A 17,985-nucleotide genomic window follows, 5' to 3' on the forward strand; every position below is an offset into this window, starting at 1 on the left:
ATCGACACTGCTCTGCTTTCCGCTTCTCTTTCCCGCAACCCAACCGCAGCAGCACACTCATCATGGCCTCACCGACGGCACGCAACGATGACGATGCCCGCAAGGGCAATGATCATGATGACCGTGACGTTCCGCGTTACTGGAATGCGTACGAACTCCAGGCCGTCTGCGCCCTGGCGTGCAAGGGCGCCCACCTGAAGGGATCTCTGAGCTTCGCGACCAAGCTGAACACGACACTCAATGGAAGCGGCAGCTACGAAAACGACATCGACATCGAGGACATCGAGGAGCTCCTCGGAAAGATCGAGAAGAACAAGAAGGCTGCTCTGGCTTTCGTAAGTGTTGCTTCCTTTTTTTTTTTTCGTCTTTTCTTATTTCTTCCTTCTCTTGTTGCTCTTCACTTGCAGCCTCCTGTCGGCCACTTGTGGAAATCATCAACGTGTAGTAAAGGCCCTGCTTCCGCTGACTAGGTTTGTCAAGATCGAGCGTCAAGGCACTTCCCGAATCACCAGAACCCAGAGACGCGTCTTCGAGCGCAACTTGGGCTTTGATGGCACCCTGGCCGAGTGGGAGGGTGGCCGCAGGGAGAAGGTCATGCAGGCCCGGCAGGCCAGACAGGCGGCCCTCGACGAGAAAGCCAAGGGAAGTCACTACACGGTCACTGATGGCACTCGAATCGACCGTTGGACTCCAAGCATGAGAACCGAGACAGGCCAGACTGCTAATCAAGTGATGGAGACCGGCAACTCGGAAAAGCAAGCCATTAATACGAATACGCAAGGCAACAACGCACTGCTGACGCGCGATATTGCGAGTCGTACGCCCGGGAATGGTGAGAAGCCTTTGATAACAACTGCCATATGGGTCATACTAACAAGCAAGCAGCCGATTACCCGCCTCTAACTCCAGCATGGGGACATCCGAACACCACGCAGCAGCCGCCTGGTTGGGGCTACTACACGCCTCGTTCTGCAGAGTCGGGTGTTGCTTGGGGCGCCATGGGCCCCGCGACGTCTCCAGGGGTCGACACCCCCTTGGCGTTCGGCTCAGCAGCAGCCAAGCGGCAGTATGGGCACTCCCTCCGCATACTACTATGGCGAGCCAGCAAGATGCCCAGACCAGCGCTGGGGAGGACAGGCCTATGCGAGAAGAAACTAATGCCGAACGGCCTCCCGGATATTCGGAATCCGGCCAAGTAAGCTTGCGTACCCGCATGGCACCCCTTGGGTGCAGTCTTTCGGGGTTGGGACTCTTTTTGACCCTGGGAAACTGCAGCCAAATTAAGAGCGTGGTTCAACGGGTATTGCATGGTCGTCGCCCGGTTTGAATGACGCAGGTGACTTGGACTTGTCTCAGACAGGTGCGTAGGATACAAACCTTCTTGTGTTGCACCAAGCAGCTCGACATGATAGGCTTCTCTAGATAGATATCTCTAGAGAATGGAAGATGTCAAGTGAACCCTGTGCAAGTCCGGATGCAGCGGCATGCACCTCGTCCCGAATTAGTCCGAATTATAATAATAGTGAGGCGAACAAACTTCCGGTGCAGAACTCGCTGCGAGTGACCTGTTCCGATACGACGTTGCCGCAGCGAAAGCAACTAAAAAAAAAAAAAAAAAACCTGGGAGAAGTAAGGGAGATGGCTTGTACGCCTTGTTGGCTTTGGCTTGATTGGCCAATTCGACCTGCAGAGCTTGGATGGACATGGTCTGCTGATGCCGAAGGACGGTGATGGTGCCCGAGGTGGCTTGCTATTCGGCCAGTTCTACGTGCTCGCGTCTCCGAACGACGGGGGTGGAATGTGGAAAGCGGTGTGGTTCTCTCTCAGCCTCGCCGACCTCACCTCACCGCTTCCACAGGATAAGCCGTCGTAGACCGCTTGATCCCATATGCAAGCCAAGTTGGCGATACTCGATTTCCATCCGATTTCCTCCACAACGCTGGATTGGGATCGTTGCTTCCACTAGAGTAAACATCACGTACAAAAACTGGATTAAATTGAATAATGCCTGGAATGATATGGCACCAGAGTACGTAGAGGGAGTAACCACCGCCGTCTGGAATAGTATTTAACTACCGTTCATTGTACCATGAAGGGGCGCCAAGAAAAAGGGGCGAAGTTAGAATCTGCCGCACCCCCAGAAACTGATAGTGATCCCAAAGTATCCTCTTCTTGGCACAAAATCTTGTCCATAGTAGACTTGTTGAGCTCCCTGGACTCAATTGTAGTTTCTGACGATGTTGAATCATCTGGTTGATCGCGCGGGCTTCCCCGGGCAGTCGTAAGGGGGAGCGCATGGCTCGGCAGGCTGATAACACAACCCGCAATAGAACACGAACGCCGGGAAAAGAGAATCAGTGCTGTATTTCGTGTCCGCCTATGTGTACAATTGACGTGTTCGTGACTTTCAACCCCCAGACCTAGAAAATGTACAAGCCAGTGGCTACACACTCCCCCATGCTAATAACCCGCGGCGGAACACCCCCCCCCATTTGCCCACCCTTACACCAAAGACGCCCATGAAAAGCAGGAAGAGATATGAAACGGAATGGGGTCGTTTCTAGATCGTTATAAGAGGAGTGATAAGCCGGAGAAATACGGGAAAGACGTTTCCGGAAAGGTACGGAGAGATGGAAGGGGAGAGAACACTGAAAGGAATAGCTCGACCGTACGATGAAAACCTGCACGTAAAGTCCGGCTTCCCCACGCTTACGGATGCGTGTAGTCCACCTCGACCTCGAGCCGGGGGATGGAGCCCTGGCCCCCCCAGCGAGGCGAACAGCTTGGTGAGGTCGTCGCCGCCGCGGTAGCTCGCGAGGTCCCAGCTCTCGTCGCCGAACCAGGCGCGCTTGACGACGGCCCGCAGCGCCCAGACGCCGGCGGCGGGGGAGCAGCAGGGGGCAGCGACGGGGCGCTTCTTGGCCGAGCGAGAAGAGCTTGAGGAGGGGGCGGCAGCGGCAGCGTCAGCGGGGCGCTCGCGAGGTCGGCGGCCGTCACGTTCTCGAAGGCGTGCGGGTTGCCGCGGACGTAGGCGAGGGCGGCGTCCTGCAGGGCGCGCAGCGAGGGGCGCACCGTCTCGAGGACGCGGGCGGAGGAGTGGTGGAGCCAGGTGATGGTGAGGCGGACGTCGTGCAGCTTTGCGGCGGGCGGCGTGCCGTTGGCATTGTTGTGGTAATGATGATGGGCGTTGTTGGCTATCATGGCTTGCTGCCGATGGGCTAGCTGCTGCTGCTGCTGTGCCAGCTGTATAAGCCGGGGATTCGCGCCCCCGCCATTTCCGCCCATGTGAGGCGGTGTCGGTGCCGCCCCTGGTGGTGGAGCAGGGCCTGACAACGGTTGACCGTGGGGTTGCGGCGGCGGAGGTGGGGGCATCGCCCCTTGGGTTGGGACATATTGCGGGTGAGCGCCCATGTTAGGGGGAGGAGGGGGAGGGCCCTGTTGCGAGAGCGAGATGAAGCCAAAACCGTTCATCGATTTTCCACCGCTAGCACCACCACCACCAACGCCACTCCGGAATGCGGGTGGCGGTGGAGGAGGTGCGCCAGGCCCAGCCCAAGCTGGCGGCAGTGGTGGTTGGCGAGGAAGCCCGTGGCGTCCTGCAGCCCCCAATGAAGGGGCTGCCGTTTGTCTTACAGGGTTGTGGATGGCCCTCACGCGAGGAGGCTCTGCGTCATCCTCGTCATCTTCTTCTTCACTGTAGTAATCATCGTGGGGTTTCCGAGCAGCCGCCGTAGTAGTAGTAGGGGGGCTTGCGACATTTACGGCCATTGGTAGCCCTGCTTTTCTTGGGGCTTTTGATAGCTGAAGAGGGAGCTGGCCGGCATCCTCGGGAGGAGGAGAAGGTGGATGTCGTTGGTGCAGGAGTGATTACCTCAGCGGCAGTATCCGAGGTCGCACTCCACATAGACGGGGCGTTACTCGACGCCGCCGAGTCGCTGGACACGATAGATGCATCGTCGTCATCGTCCTCGTCCTCGTCATCATCATCATCACCAAGCTTATCGTCCCTGGTCTCATCGAGGTCGCGAGGTTCCGCGTAGCCATTGGTCATGATGTAGAGCTGGACGGCCTCCGAGGACTTCGCGTGTAGGGACGCAATGGCTTCTTGGACCGTGTCGAAAGGGTCAGAGGCGATCAGAGGCTCTCGCGTCTCGCTGCTCTTAGTAGTACGGAGGGCGATGGCCTTGATCTTGCCACTCGGCTCTTTGGCCGTGATGATGGAGATGAATTCATCTTTGGCAGTGAGGAACTCGCAGTTCTCTACAGCAGCCCTAAGTCAGTCTGTCTGCACTTACTCAACGTGTGCTCCAGGGAAGCAAGGACGCACCAATAACTTGACCCCTGTAGTCAACAAGCACCATCTGCAAATCGGCCGGCGCCATGATAGGAATAGGAGAGCAATGACAAGGACGAAAGCGGTGACTTAGGAAGACTGCCGGGACGAGCAACATGAACAATGTCGGATGAATCGTAATGTACGAAGGTATGCACGCTGGCAGCGGAACGACTGCTTATATACACAAGCAAGCATGTCGCCATAGAGTAGTGCTCTGAGGCTTAACCCATTGATAGGGATGTCCCTCGCAGCAACCCTCCGAGTCCAGAACAAGGCCCAAAAGCAACCATGCATCACGGTTGCGTGCGCATGTTCCGCTGGTACGAACACTTTCTGATTGGAGCTCCGCGGCACTTGCATGCGAGTCCAGACGAAGAGAGATGGGAGTGTATCACAGGCACGGTGGTAGCACGCTTACTCCATCACATTGGGTTTCCCTGGCCCGTTGTAACACCAACCACCTCACCTCGTATCAACCAATGCCTCGTCATTTCCGTCGAAAGGCAGCCGATTTGTATCAACCTGGGCCTGGTGATGGTTGCCCGATGCCGAGGCATACTCGCTCCAAGTATAAAGATTGGGCTATAGACCGGGTGGCAACTTAATAGAGGGATCGGCATTAAATGACATAGCATATAGCAGCAGCTGTATCGGGCTTTATCAAGCTTGTCAGCTGGGTTGTATTGAGTTCGAGACCACATCTGACATCGACCATCAAGGGTTGGAGAGGACTGCCGGGGCAAGCCATTGATGAGAGTGAGGCGAACGGAACAACATGGGTGTGTGCACTGCAGCCGGATGGGGGCCGTAGAGCCAGGGCCTATAGGCAATTGTAAACAAGGCTTGGGGAGTGTGACATTGAACCGACGATCAGAGGTTCGCTGCTGCTGTGCCGTGCTGTGAGACAAACGGCCCAAAGGTTCGGTATCGCAAGAAGAAGAAAAAAAAGGCCCCAAAAAGCGAGCACCACCAAAGCGTTGCTGACAGAGGGAAAGGGGCAAGCTTATATACTTGAGGTACTCATACTCGCAAATGGGAGAAAGATGGCCGATCGGCTGACAGCCCATCGCGAAGGAAAGCAAGCCGATTGCTCTAGGCTGCTGGCTGGCTCACCGCAGGCGTCCAAGCCTCCTTCACCACTTTGCGACACCATCTCTTCGTCCTCGACCGGCTCTGTGGGGGTGTGACCCCAGACTCGGCCAACTCACGCAAGGCTGCATGTCTGTCTGACAATATTGGACGCCCCCGAGCCCGGTCCAGACCACCACGTTTGCGCGGCTGATCGCCGTAGTGCCGGCCCAACCTCGCCACAGCATGTACCTACCCACATCGTGGTATAAATAGGAGACGCAGGAATCAGGAAGTGATCGACGCAACAGCCCGCTGTCTGATGCACCTGTCTTGCTCAACCAACTCCCCAAGTCCCTACTGTTTTACAGCTTGTGCCAAGAAACCAGTTGCAACTGAGAACAAGACATCCAGTCATTCTGAGATCAAGTTGCCCATGGCTAAGAGCCTTGCAGATCAACTGGATCTGGTCGAATTGCCTGTGTCAAAATACACAAAATCAACATGTTCTACCCCAACTCATAATATCGTCACTATTACACTCATTGTTACAACAGATGTTTGCTTGGTACGAGCTAGCGTAACCGCTCTCCTTCCCTCGCCCCTCCGTGCCAATTAGCCCGAGACCGACATTCTCTCCAATCTTGACTTGACTGCATCGACCAGAGCCGACTCGCGTTCGAGCAATCCTTGTACTTGCTTCAACTTCGCCTTTCGGAGCTCGGAGGGTATTCGGAGATCCGGCGTCGACGGGCTTGAGCCATCTTCCCCTTCGCCATCCGGCTTGGCAAGCTTTTCCGCCCTGGGAACCAAATCATCCCTGAGCGCCTTCGCCTCATCGTACCTCTTGCCAAGGTGCTTCAAGCGAGCTGGCCCATCTGCCGTAGGTGCATCCGATCCATACAAACTAGCGTCCAGGGCGTTCACTTCGTTGACCCAGGCTTTCTCCTTATCGCTCAGCTCGCGAGTAGTCCCCTTGCTGATTGTCTTCCTCATCTTCTCGAGTCTGCGGTTGAGCTCGCTGCTCCTTTGCTTAGCTGCTTCCAGGCGGCGTTCAACAGACGCCTTGCTTGATTCGGAAGCCCCGTCTCCCGCGTTGTCTTCGCCCGTAATCGCCTCGACCCTCGCCTTGACCTCGTGTGCCTTGGTGATTTGTTGCCTTAATTCGTGTTGCAGGCTTTCCAAACGACGGAACAGCTCAGACGTCGCAGCGCCCAGTCCATGTGTCTCTTCGCTCAAGAGTTGATGTACATCAGTAAATACTTGCAATGTTACAGGTGACAGGCGCACTTCCTGGTTCACAATCGCTTTGTGCCGGCTTGTCCGAAGCTTCTCAAGTAAGTCCGGAAGCGCCGAGCTTCTCTCAAAGATATGAGGTGGCTGGAAAGTTGGGCGAGGCTCGTAAAAGTCTAAGGGCTTTACGTCGACCTCTTGGTGGACGATGGGCGAAACAGAGCGAATTGTCTCAAACTCGTCCTCGGGAGTCTCGAACACGACCGCGATAGGTTCGAATGGGGTCGCAGATAATATGAAGTAGCCAAGATCCGGATCGCGAATAGCCACCGCCGCTGCTAATGGCAGATAATTATCACCTTGGCTCGGATTCGTGTAAAGCCTCTCACGAGTTGAGGTTTGCCCGCGGACGAGCACATCCATCCTGAAGTCCAGTCCACTTTGCGACTCGCCTCGCAACTCGCTTTCGAGTCGGAATACCCATGGCGAAAGCGACAAATATGTGATACTCGTTGAGTGGGTGACATAGAAGGCGTAGCGTGAGGTAACATCGGGGCTGAACATGGGCCATCCATCGGTTGTCATTTCCATACTCTTCAGGGTGTCGAGAGTCTGGAAAGTCAGCAGAGAGCAGTCATTCTCTTCATCCGAAGATCGCGTGATCTCTCTCACTCGGTTTTTAGGAGGCAACCATTTAGCTTGAACCCCTTCTAGATCGAGGCATATCCGCAGTTGTCCACTTGACGAAAGCAGACATATCACATTAAGTGACAAGCCTTCTTGATCGATATCGTCGACTTCTAGCTCCTCGTCTTCTCCCATCATCAACTCGTCGGTATCCAGTTTTTGCCCAATGACGAAAATATCCGTCAGCTCTATGTCCATATCGTCTTCGGCGTCCACACTAAGCTCCAAATCGAAGGGACCTTGCAATTTAGGCACAACACCGGGACGCGATGGCCGGGTATAAACTTCGACAGGGGGCTCCCCAAGAGGGCCGTCAACCACCACGGGATCCTGGTTATCCAAATCGGACATCCAGTCAAGTTGTTGCTGCGCTAGCAGTTTAGCCGCGGGGGACACGTCCGGGTCGTCTTCGATGGCTGCTAGGTTGCCAACAATTCCGACAGAAAGCGAGGGAATCAGGGTAGGAGGAGGTGCCCATCGAGATGGAAGTAAGGGGCAAAGAGCATAAACGTCACCCTGGCCCATTGCAACCCACAAGGTCATTGGCGACCAACCCCCTGATCCTCGACCTGCGAAAGCGGCCGAGGCCACATCCATCTCGAACGAGTCAGCCGAGAAGTTCCTTCCGGAAGCATCGTTGGAGGGGGCGAAGTTCTGGTCCAATGATGTACCATCTGCGAGCTTCTTTAAGTCGATGGTCAAGGTGGATTTGTCGAACGACCAGCGATCGCTGGGGGATAACTCCCATACTCTCACGACGGCATCAGTAGTGACTGTCACGAGTGCAGAGCCGTTAACTCCCAGAGGATGCCACAGAGCCGAGGCAACAGCAGAACGATCGAAGACGTGCGTCGTAGGCCCGAGAGTCCACGACTTGGGCTTGATAATCTCATTCGTGGGTGACGTCAGGTGGGATAAGTCCGGCACAGCAATAATGCGGACTGTATGTGTAGTCAAGACAGCGAGGTAGTCTTCGTGGGGGGAGATGACGAGCTGTCGAATTTCGGCGGCGACATTGACTGTGAGGGTCTTGCAGTAGTTAGTAACATGACAGAAACATGGACGTCAAGTGCGCGATGCTCACCCTGAAGCCGGCGTAGCCCTCTTTCTCTGCAGCATCTAGCAGTTCATTCGTGTCGAAACCATTGGAGTCTTCGCGCTTGATGCGAAAGTCTGTCCGACCCCTCACGTCCTTCTCTTGCCATTTCTCCTTGAGCTCAATTAGGTCGACCCATCGGATCTCCTTGCCAACAGCGACAAAAACCTGAGAGCCGGACTGGGCGATGGTGCGGCGCGGGCCAGTCTTGCTGAGATCGGAACTCGACGAGGAGTAGGCAGAAGGCCTGGGTTCCCCAGCTGAAGGGGCAAAGACTTGGTGGCCTGGAGACGGCCGCGACAGCCAGGCCGGAGTGTAAGCTTTCACCTTGGGCATGTTTCTGGTTGGTTGATGTCCAAGTTATCGAGTAAACATTTCGAGACGGGATGCCGTGCGCAATGGAGCCGCCTCTGTCGGGATTATCTGGGTGCAGAATGAGTGCAGGGCGGTTGAGTTCAGGCAATAGTTGAGGGGTTGTGGTTAGTTCGCAGAAGAGGAAGTAGGTAGGAGGTAGGAGGAAGGTAGGTAGGATTCCTTAGCAACGAGCCAGCAACAACGACGATGCAAGCAGCAGTGGACGCATCTGGGAATTTTTGGGCGCCAGCTCTCTAGTCGTCCAGTCAATCCAGTCAGTCGGCTGGAAGATCCCTGTCGTGGAGCTAAGCTAAGTGGAAGTTTAGGTAAGTGCGTACCATAATTGCTAGGGAGCAAGCTCCAGCCACGCGACCGCGTCTCGCCGTAACCTGGCCGTACTGACTGACAGGCAGGAAAAGGTACGAAAAGGACCTACAGCCAACCAGCCTACCTGACCTTGGGCCTAACGCAGCAGCAGGTACCTTTTTCTCCAGCAAAAAGCGGTTCCACCAGCCTGAATTGAGCCTCATTCATTCAATATCACTGATCAACCAGCTTCACTTCGTATCGGAGCCTCTCTCATAGCCAGATCGCTATATCTAGGTACATAATCGACATACTTTCCGTTTAATTCCGCCACTTCTATCCCCAAACAGCATAAACTGCGGTGTAGTTCAAGATGCGAGGCGGTTTCAGGAACACAGTCGAGAGGCTGGACAGGCCCAGCGCGTACTATCTGAACCGGGTGAGTCTCATCTAAAGCACCCCTTCTTTCTTGATGAGAACGAGGCGGGAGCGGTCAGCAATTGGCAGGCAAGACACGGACTGCTTGATTGCCAGAAGCGAGACTGACAAACAGAGGACCTCAGAACAACAAAAAGGGCAGACGGAATGATCGCAACAACCGCGATGAGAAGGATGGCGACACGGAGATGGCCAACAACCAGCAACCCGAGGAGCCACCTGAGGACCCCCTGAAAAATGCCACCACACTTTACGTCGGCAACCTGTAAGCAGTATTTTCCGTGTTCGCTTCTCCCAAAGGGGTTTCACCTCGTTTGTCCCTTTGTTTCTATTTCCATGATCCTGTAAGGGTACCGCAAGGAATTCAGAATCACTGACAACGCTCTCCAGCTCATTCTACACAACGGAAGAGCAGGTCTACGACCTCTTCTCCAAGTGCGGCGAGATCAAGCGCCTCATCATGGGCCTGGACCGCTTCAACAAGACGCCGTGCGGCTTCTGCTTCGTCGAGTACTACACGCACCAGGACGCGCTGGACTGCCTCAAGTACGTCGGCGGCACCAAGCTGGACGAGCGCATCATCCGCACCGACCTGGACCCGGGCTTCGAGGAGGGCCGCCAGTACGGCCGCGGCAAGTCGGGCGGCCAGGTCCGCGACGAGTACCGCGACGACTTCGACGAGGGCCGCGGCGGGCTCGGCCGCGCCATCCAACAGACGGAGCGCCTCCGCGAGTCGGAGAAGAACCGCGACAGCGAGCAGGAAATGCGCGAGGACTACGGACGCCTGCGGTAAGTGCCTGCCGTGGTCGTGTTGCTCGCAGGTTTGGGAGGAACTTGGATTCGGTTGTATTGTACGATAAGATATACCCTCAGGGTCGTTTCTTCCTCGACCAGCTACTTCAGATGCCTATTATGTGTTTTGGGATCCCCGCGATGTACATGAGGAGGGTTCTGTTTTTAGGAGGTTGAAACCTACACATGGTGAATTCCACAGAGCTCAGGGAGTAAACGGAACTGCATTGGTATGAATATTTGTTTTTGCTTAGTAACCGTGCCATGGTTGAAGTTATTTCGTTATTCTTTGCCTGCCGTGCTGATATACATGCACAAGGTCGTGTCACAGAAGCCTGAAGCTGGAGTTGCAGTATTGTACAAAATCACCCAAACGCCTTGGTAGACCCCCCATTGGGTCCCATGCTGATTCATTCGCATCTGCCTCCTCTCTTGAAGATTGTACGATATGCAAAGCACTATTTTTCCCCGCCACTCCCACATTTGGTCGTTTAGTATCCAGGGGGTTCAGTCGTTGCGATACTCTTGTCCACTTAGGCAGCTCTGTAGTAGGTTTCTCCGTCAGTACTCTCGAGTCTCGTATAATGATCTTCTCCCGCATTCCCTCTCTCTTCCTCTCGCGCGGTGGATGCCGATACCCTCGTATCCGCCCACACACACACACAAACAGAATATGTAGTAAAAAAGGGAGGAAACATACTGTGAATGCCCTTCCGGTATCGCTTCTCCTTGCGGTCGAAGATGGTATACTTGTCCTTGGGCAGCATCTCGGCCTCGGTGGGCATCGTCTCCTTCCACGTCTCGAGGGCGGTGAGCGTCTGGCCCTGCTTGGCGAGCGCGGCGTCGATGGTCGCGACGACCGAGTCGACGGCCCGGAGCCGCCTTCGTTGCCGGGTCTTCTGGAAGCGCGACAGTCGCCAGGGGGTCTTCCTGTTACGAATGTGACAATCGCCAGTGGTTAGCATATATTCCTGCTTTCGGCTTGTGTTTCGAAGTCGTCATGATCCTCCGCGCTCCCATCATCCAGTCAGTCGGTAGTCGGGATGGTGGTGGGCTGGGTGGATGGGGATGCAGTGCAGCCCTGTCGTTGCGCCTCCGAAGCGCTTGCTCCCTCCTCCTCTGCAGACCTGCCGCCGCAATCAAATGCTCCCGAAAAATCGCAGTACAACGTACCATAGAAGACCTCCCGACAGGGGGTTTGTGAATCGAAAAGCGCCGAACATGGTGAGGTGGGTGGGTGGTTTGGCAGTTCCTGGCGCTGGCTGCGTGCTATGGACCCGATTTGCGAGGCTCTGGTCAAAAAGTTCGCAGCTTCATCCTCCAAATCGGCACGAGCCACACACTCCCCCGACATCCCTGCATTCCCAAGCTTTCGTCCGCCGCTGGGAGAGAGAGCCCGCTGCAGGCCCCACATCGGCCACCGCAACGCAGCAATTGATTGACTGTCGCAAGCTACTCCGTACCTAGATCGCCAAAGAGAAGAGTAACACCCAAGAGACTCTCTTTAAGCCCCCTTGCTTACTTGCCTGCCAGATTCTGCTCGGCTTCCCTCTCTCTCTCTCTCTCTCTCTCTCTCTCTGTAAAGGAATTTCTCTATTACCCCAAAACCAGCAATATGTCGTACTACTTCGCTATCGTCGGCACCCAAGACAACCCGCTCTTCGAGCATGAGTTCGGCACCTCCAAGCAGGGCGGCGATGGCATGTCGCGCTTCAACGAGGCAGCGCGGCACATGAACCAATTTATCCTGCACAGCAGTCTGGACATTGTCGAGGAAGTGCAATGGGGCACCAGTCAGATGTATGTCGCCAGCAACCAATTCCTCTTACTCTGACCACAGGGGGGCAGGGTTCTTGCTTCGTAAAGTAAATAGGCCTACCTACCTGCATTACTGACATTTACTTCTTCTTGTGCTATTGAACAGGTATCTCAAACACGTCGATAAGTTCTTCAACAACTTCATATCGTGCTACATCACAGCGGGCAACATCAAGTTCCTCCTGCTCCATCAACCGACGACGCCCAACTCGGCGGCGGCCGCCTCGTCACGATCTTCCACCTCCATCGCCGCGAATCCCACGAGCCCGCAAACCGAGGAAGCTGTCCGCAACTTCTTTGTTGAGGTGTACGAAAACTGGGTCAAGACCATCATGAACCCATTCTATCGCGTCAACATGGAGGTACGCAGCCCTGTATTCCGACAGCGAGTCGCTGCTGCGGGACGGAAGTACTTGTAAAAAGCAAAGAATCGGATACATATTGCAGTGAATCAAGACAAAAGGGATGGTGTTGTGGCGTTAGGCGTAATTGATTAAAAGATACCAACGCGAAACGCCTAAGGATTACGAACACAAATGTAGGACCATGGACGTCGGCATTAGACAACTAATTTGGATCTCGCTCGGTATGTTTTGCGCCGTGTCACTCATGCAACCAGTCATACAAAAAGGAACGCATGCACGAATAGTCACTGAAGAAGGGTTTAAATTTTGTTCATCGAAGCAGAGCTTTCGCAATGCTCAAGTGTATTCAGCGTACGATATAGCTGCAACAAGGCTCATCTGCCATTCAGAGGCCTGTAGTCGGGAATTCATCGCAAAGATCCATGTCCATAGTAGTAACCTCCAACGCCAACAAGAATTCAGAGTGTATCATGCCATTCCCTGTAACCCAAACGCAAATAGTGCTGCTGATACCGCTATTGCAGCATGCAACAAGGCCAGGAGCCGTCCATCAACAGTGCAACAGACAGATCCAGGCAAGTCGAAAGCAGAAGGGCAGCTTAACCACCGAAACCGTACAGGGTGCGGCCCTGTCGCTTCAGAGCGTAGACAACATCGAGCGACGTGACTGTCTTGCGCTTGGCGTGCTCGGTGTACGTAACAGCGTCACGGATGACGCCCTCGAGGAAGGACTTGAGGACACCACGGGTCTCCTCGTAGATCACTGAAGAAGGAACGCGTTAGTACTTGGCGGAGATCATGCGGGACGCGACAGGTAAACTTACTGGCAGAGATACGCTTGACACCACCACGACGTGCTAGACGACGGATAGCGGGCTTGGTGATACCCTGGATGTTGTCACGCAAAATCTTTCGGTGACGCTTGGCACCGCCCTTTCCGAGGCCCTTGCCGCCCTTGCCGCCTATAGAAGAACGATATTAGTACAAGATGACGACAAGTAATAACGATATCCTATGCGTAGGCGCGTGTGTAGTGGATAGTGGAGACGCGTCGTGGTGTCTGTATGGAGGGGGATACACGCCAACACCACCGAAAACGAGTCGCCGCTACCGCCACACGCGCGCCAACAACTTGGAAAGTAGGAAAGAGGTGCACTTACGTCCAGTCATCTTGGATGGTGGTTAGTGTTTGTGAAGGTGCTGGTTGATGAGAATGCTGGTTGACGCGATGGTCAAGGTGGTTGTTGTGATGGATGTTGATGGATCGGGAATGGAGTCTTTTCGGAAAAGAGAAAGCAGGTGAAAAGAGATTGGTGGGCGGGTGGGTTGGCTTATATGCTGTGGTGAGCTGATTGCAATCAGTAAAGTGGGGTGGGGAATGGTCTGGCTGATTTGGATTTGGATTTGGGGGGCAGCTGCGCTGTTGCGTTTTTGCGGCAAGGAATTAAATAATTAATTCGATACGGAAACGCTTGGGTTGATTTTCTCGACCAATTCCGGGGCGCTTACAAGGTCCGGAGGTGCCTGAGATTCTGGTGTGGTTTTTGGGTCTCTAGGGACTGTTGCATGGACTGACTAGCTGGCCCCTCCAATGGGAAAGGCAAATCAGTTTCGGGACCCGCTTGCCTATTTGTAGTGCATCCTTCACCCGTCGAGGTCCGTGCTTTCCTTCAGCTCTCGCCTTGAACACTCCTACAACATTCAATTGTGTTTACACACGAGGCTTTGATCGGCTGTGAACGCGGCCATCACACACGCTCATTCTTCTCAGCTCAGGTGCTCTTTGTATTGCGGCAACCTTTCTCCTTTGGCCAGGCACCCATGTCCTTCCGCTAACAGCTCCTTTATTCCAGGCGGGTTCGCGACCCAGAACCTGGAGCAAGGCAACTAAGCTGAGCTAAGCTAAGCCTCAGTTCACGTGGTCCGTCGCGTAGAGAGAGCACGACTGGAGGGATGCAGTCTCAACAAAGTAGTACACGAGGTAGCTATAATGAATACATGGGCACCCGCAAGGAGGCAACCACGACATGTATCAATGATTAGGTAGATAGGCGGTTATAGTTGATTTGACGGAATCGCCTTTACTCGCTCAAAATATTTGGGGGGAAACAGACGATTGCGGGATCTCGATCGATCTATCCTATAGTAGTAGTACACTTGTCAACACCCTATGCATGATGGCTACCTATACACAAAAACGAACAACTGCCGCCGCATCAGCAGGGGCACTAACAGTTCCTTCATTAAACAAAGACACCAAAAGCATGCTGCCTAGGCCGCCTCGATCCTCTTTTCTCCCAAACGCCAATGCCATGTTGTGATGATACTCCGTTGCATGCCCTGCAACCAAGTATTCTTAACTCGTTGCGTCGTACCCTTGATATACTAAAACTCAACTCGCCGTAATCGCACGTCTTCGCGGATGCGTCACGGCCAGTCTATGTCGTTGTCGCTTCACTCTTAAAACACCAGCTCGTCTTTTTCTTGTATGTATTCATGCCATCATTGAATCCTCATAACTATCCTCCTCCTCTAAGCTCTCAATGGCCTCCTTGATTTGCTGGCTCGCCTGTGGGTAGAGGTTAGCTGGAATCACCAAATAAAACACGGCACAGAACGCGGGACATACCTTGGGATCCAAGTTCAATGCAATTGTGAAGTGGCGAACGGCTTGGCTCTTGTCGTTCAGCGACTTGTACAATTTGCCCAGCAAGAAGTGAACCGTGGCTTCGTCTGGTGCAAGGTGCTTCAATATTTCCAATTCCCTCTGGGCCGCGTCCAACTGATTCAAGGCCAGAAGGGCGCGTGCCTTCTTGTACCGTGTTTGAGCGGCGTTGGGGGCCAATTCCGTGGCCTTGCTGAAGTACTGTAGGGCCTGCACCGTCTGGCGTTGCCGTTCGAGCACGTTTCCAATACAGCAGATCAAGACAGCGTTGGTGGGATTGATTACCGAGGCAGTGTGGAAATGGGTATAAGCCTTGTCATAGTTGCCAAGCTTCTCGTATACACGGCCAATACCGTAGTAGGCGTTATAGTGTCGACGGTCAGCTGAGATGGCCTGGCGGTAAGCCGTGAGTGCCTTCTCGTACTCTTCGTTTGCCACATGCTCGTGGCCTTGCAGTGTGAATGCGTAGGCAAACGAGGGGTTCAGCTGCGTTGCCCGCTTGAAGCATCGTAGGGCTTGCTCATGATCCCTTGCTAGTGACCAGGCGTTGCCGAGCGCACACCACGCCTGGGGCGAGTGCCAGGCGGAATCGACCAGGTCGTGGGCAAGAAAGCAAAGGTCGGTTTCTCGCTTGAGAAACCACAGAATTGTCGAGTATACTTCCATATCCTCTAAACGTGTAGGGGCTAAGATCCGCAATCTCCTATATTGCTTCTCAGCTTCGCCGTAATTTGCCTGCTCATAGTACGCGCGGCCCATGTGCGACAATACCCATGGCGTTTCCTGGTGCACCCTGGGTAGCGAGTTGAATGCAACTATTGACTCTGAGCACTGAAACTGCGAAAGGGCGAAATATCCGGCGCCGAATTTCTTCAGCAAGTCCAGTAGATATTTCAAGGTTTCCTCGACCTTGACAGATTCTGGTTCCGCAGGTTTTACCATGGGGGCTTGTGGTGGTGGTTCTTTGATCCTCGGGGCCTCGGCATGATCCACGTCCATGCCATTATCATCCATCGGCTTTCGATTCCCACTCACGGCGCGACCGACACTTGTGCCACTGGATGTCGTTGGCCGCATAATTCTGGAGATAGGGGGCCTAGCCTTCTTCAGTTCGCGCGTGGCCGCTGCTCCAACGGTGGCAGCCCCCGAGTTGGCTTTTGAGTTGGCGCCGCGGAACATGTTGATTCTCGTACTCCGCCTCGGAGGAGCGCCTGGTTCTTCCGACTGTTGCCTCGGCTGGACAGGATGCCCAGATACTGTCCTCTTCCTTTCGTAACCCGGCACTGCAGTTGTTGGCGGTCTCAACGAAACCGAATCTGATTCCGGAGGGAACTCTTCCTGCACCTTGTCTTGGGGCCTTTGATTCCTTCTCGCCCCTAGGCGGTAGCTCACCTTGGGCGGTATGTCTAAGGGGTCGGCGGCTTGAGCATTTCGGGTTTTCTTTTGGCGCGCCATGGGCAGGTTCATGAGCCAAGCCCAGTCTCGGGACATTCGGATGATCCTGGATATTTGTGGGTGGAGTTTCGAGGCCATCGGGTATACGAAGAGAACCGGACGCCATCCTAGTGCGCGCAGCGTTGATCTTCGCCATGAACTCATTTTCTGCTGTGTCGAATGAAGACATATTATTACTCAGAAACATTTCGTTCCCGCTTGCCGCACGATGCGCATCGAAGGGGTCCGCAGTTTCATATATTGCAGTCCGTAGAGAGGACTTTTTCGTAGCTGGTTCCAGAGGGTTTACAAAACCACCCCCACCCCCCCTGTTCAGATAGGATACCTGGGGCCAGGTCGTTTTCGAAACCTTGAAGCAGCGTGTCGTTCAATTTGAAGATGTTTGGTGTCCTCACATTGACCCCCATGTCGCAGAGCGCGGTAAAAGCGTCCCACATGAATGGATTTGACTTCAATGACTCCTCGAAACATATGATCGCTTTCTTTTTGTCGTCATACAAACGATAGAGCTTCCCAAGAAGACAGAAAACGGTGGCCGCATCCGGGTGTGGGGCGCGGCTTGTGGCCGAGTGCCTCCCGAAACTTGTCTTGTGTGTCCATAGTCCTCTGGACTTCTCCAGTGCGGTGATGCCGTCCTTGTAGCGCTCCAGTGTCAGACATGCCTGCGCAAAGACGAAAGCACAGCCGAGGTGGCTCCCTCTATAAGCCACAGCCTTGCTGTACTCGCACGCCGTCCGGTAGTCACCAAGGCGGAAATGGCTGAGGGCTAGCAGATAAATGGATTCGCTCGAGCGTGGATCGTGGGCAGTCAGTCGTTCGGCATAGAATAGCGCATTGTCGTACGAATAGTTGTCCAGGTGGTAATAGACCAGCTGCCTGAGCTGGCCACTAATGGCCGTGCTTGTAGGAGCCATAGTCGGCAGCTCTTTCCCGTAATCTCGAGGCTGGTACTATCTGCTGAAGGCCATGGGGTATGTTCTTTCAACAACCATGCGGCAATGGCAAGAATATCCTCGTTCTTTGTATGAAAACAGATCCGGCGCCAGGGTCAAGGGAAAATTCCTTAGACTTTCCGCAGCATAGAAAATGGGCGCGGGACTGTCAGGCAGATACTGAACGGGACGCCGAAGAAATCGAATTCGAAGCTCGCGGTCGATATTATTAAGAATTAACGTGGTGGTCAATTGTATGTAGCCTAGTTCAGGAGAAAGGCGTGATTTCGAACACAGCTTGACTGCGAGTTGTGGGTTCGGGTGGTGAGGTACGTGAAGTGGGCGTGGCAACCGCGCAGGAGCATCTGGTTTGAGGTCGAGCCGATGTGAATTTCAAGAGGCGGCGCGGCGAGGTTGGGCCCATGAGAGCGGAACGGGGG

The 17,985-nt window shown here is 54.3% G+C and overlaps 9 protein-coding genes across 9 annotated transcripts; 3 read left to right on the forward strand and 6 right to left on the reverse strand.

Annotated features, from left to right (window-relative positions):
* Window positions 1–62: 62 nt before the first annotated feature.
* On the forward strand, window positions 63–1,199 carry PG986_013235 (uncharacterized protein; the record flags this gene model as incomplete). Its single annotated transcript, XM_066849457.1, has 3 exons — window positions 63–335; window positions 481–817; window positions 976–1,199. 3 exons carry the CDS (start codon window positions 63–65, stop codon window positions 1,197–1,199), a joined length of 834 nt encoding a protein of 277 aa, XP_066693600.1.
* A 1,510-nt stretch (window positions 1,200–2,709) lies between these two features.
* PG986_013236 (uncharacterized protein) lies at window positions 2,710–3,411 on the reverse strand (the record flags this gene model as incomplete). The annotated part of the gene is made up of 1 exon (XM_066849458.1): window positions 2,710–3,411. One exon carries the CDS (start codon window positions 3,409–3,411, stop codon window positions 2,710–2,712), a length of 702 nt encoding a protein of 233 aa, XP_066693601.1.
* Window positions 3,412–3,703: 292 nt separating this feature from the next.
* On the reverse strand, window positions 3,704–4,382 carry PG986_013237 (uncharacterized protein; the record flags this gene model as incomplete). Its single annotated transcript, XM_066849459.1, has 2 exons — window positions 3,704–4,260; window positions 4,328–4,382. The coding sequence occupies 2 exons, from the start codon at window positions 4,380–4,382 to the stop codon at window positions 3,704–3,706; spliced, it is 612 nt and encodes a 203-aa protein (XP_066693602.1).
* Window positions 4,383–6,019: 1,637 nt separating this feature from the next.
* Window positions 6,020–8,756, reverse strand: PG986_013238 (nucleoporin NUP82; the record flags this gene model as incomplete). Its single annotated transcript, XM_066849460.1, has 2 exons — window positions 6,020–8,353; window positions 8,409–8,756. The coding sequence occupies 2 exons, from the start codon at window positions 8,754–8,756 to the stop codon at window positions 6,020–6,022; spliced, it is 2,682 nt and encodes an 893-aa protein (XP_066693603.1).
* A 697-nt stretch (window positions 8,757–9,453) lies between these two features.
* Window positions 9,454–10,311, forward strand: PG986_013239 (RNA recognition motif domain protein; the record flags this gene model as incomplete). The annotated part of the gene is made up of 3 exons (XM_066849461.1): window positions 9,454–9,519; window positions 9,644–9,783; window positions 9,909–10,311. The coding sequence occupies 3 exons, from the start codon at window positions 9,454–9,456 to the stop codon at window positions 10,309–10,311; spliced, it is 609 nt and encodes a 202-aa protein (XP_066693604.1).
* A 324-nt stretch (window positions 10,312–10,635) lies between these two features.
* Window positions 10,636–11,533, reverse strand: PG986_013240 (mitochondrial 54S ribosomal mL60 domain-containing protein; the record flags this gene model as incomplete). Its single annotated transcript, XM_066849462.1, has 3 exons — window positions 10,636–10,853; window positions 11,011–11,240; window positions 11,484–11,533. The coding sequence occupies 3 exons, from the start codon at window positions 11,531–11,533 to the stop codon at window positions 10,636–10,638; spliced, it is 498 nt and encodes a 165-aa protein (XP_066693605.1).
* A 392-nt stretch (window positions 11,534–11,925) lies between these two features.
* On the forward strand, window positions 11,926–12,547 carry PG986_013241 (uncharacterized protein; the record flags this gene model as incomplete). The annotated part of the gene is made up of 2 exons (XM_066849463.1): window positions 11,926–12,110; window positions 12,235–12,547. The coding sequence occupies 2 exons, from the start codon at window positions 11,926–11,928 to the stop codon at window positions 12,545–12,547; spliced, it is 498 nt and encodes a 165-aa protein (XP_066693606.1).
* A 545-nt stretch (window positions 12,548–13,092) lies between these two features.
* On the reverse strand, window positions 13,093–13,663 carry PG986_013242 (Histone H4; the record flags this gene model as incomplete). The annotated part of the gene is made up of 3 exons (XM_066849464.1): window positions 13,093–13,256; window positions 13,318–13,455; window positions 13,654–13,663. 3 exons carry the CDS (start codon window positions 13,661–13,663, stop codon window positions 13,093–13,095), a joined length of 312 nt encoding a protein of 103 aa, XP_066693607.1.
* Window positions 13,664–14,987: 1,324 nt separating this feature from the next.
* Window positions 14,988–17,527, reverse strand: PG986_013243 (uncharacterized protein; the record flags this gene model as incomplete). The annotated part of the gene is made up of 3 exons (XM_066849465.1): window positions 14,988–15,062; window positions 15,123–16,720; window positions 16,939–17,527. The coding sequence occupies 3 exons, from the start codon at window positions 17,525–17,527 to the stop codon at window positions 14,988–14,990; spliced, it is 2,262 nt and encodes a 753-aa protein (XP_066693608.1).
* Window positions 17,528–17,985: the final 458 nt, after the last annotated feature.

The sequence above is a fragment of the Apiospora aurea genome (genome assembly GCF_038362705.1).
Source record: "Apiospora aurea strain CBS 24483 chromosome Unknown utg000009l_segment0_segment0, whole genome shotgun sequence".
NCBI lineage: Eukaryota > Fungi > Ascomycota > Sordariomycetes > Amphisphaeriales > Apiosporaceae > Apiospora > Apiospora aurea.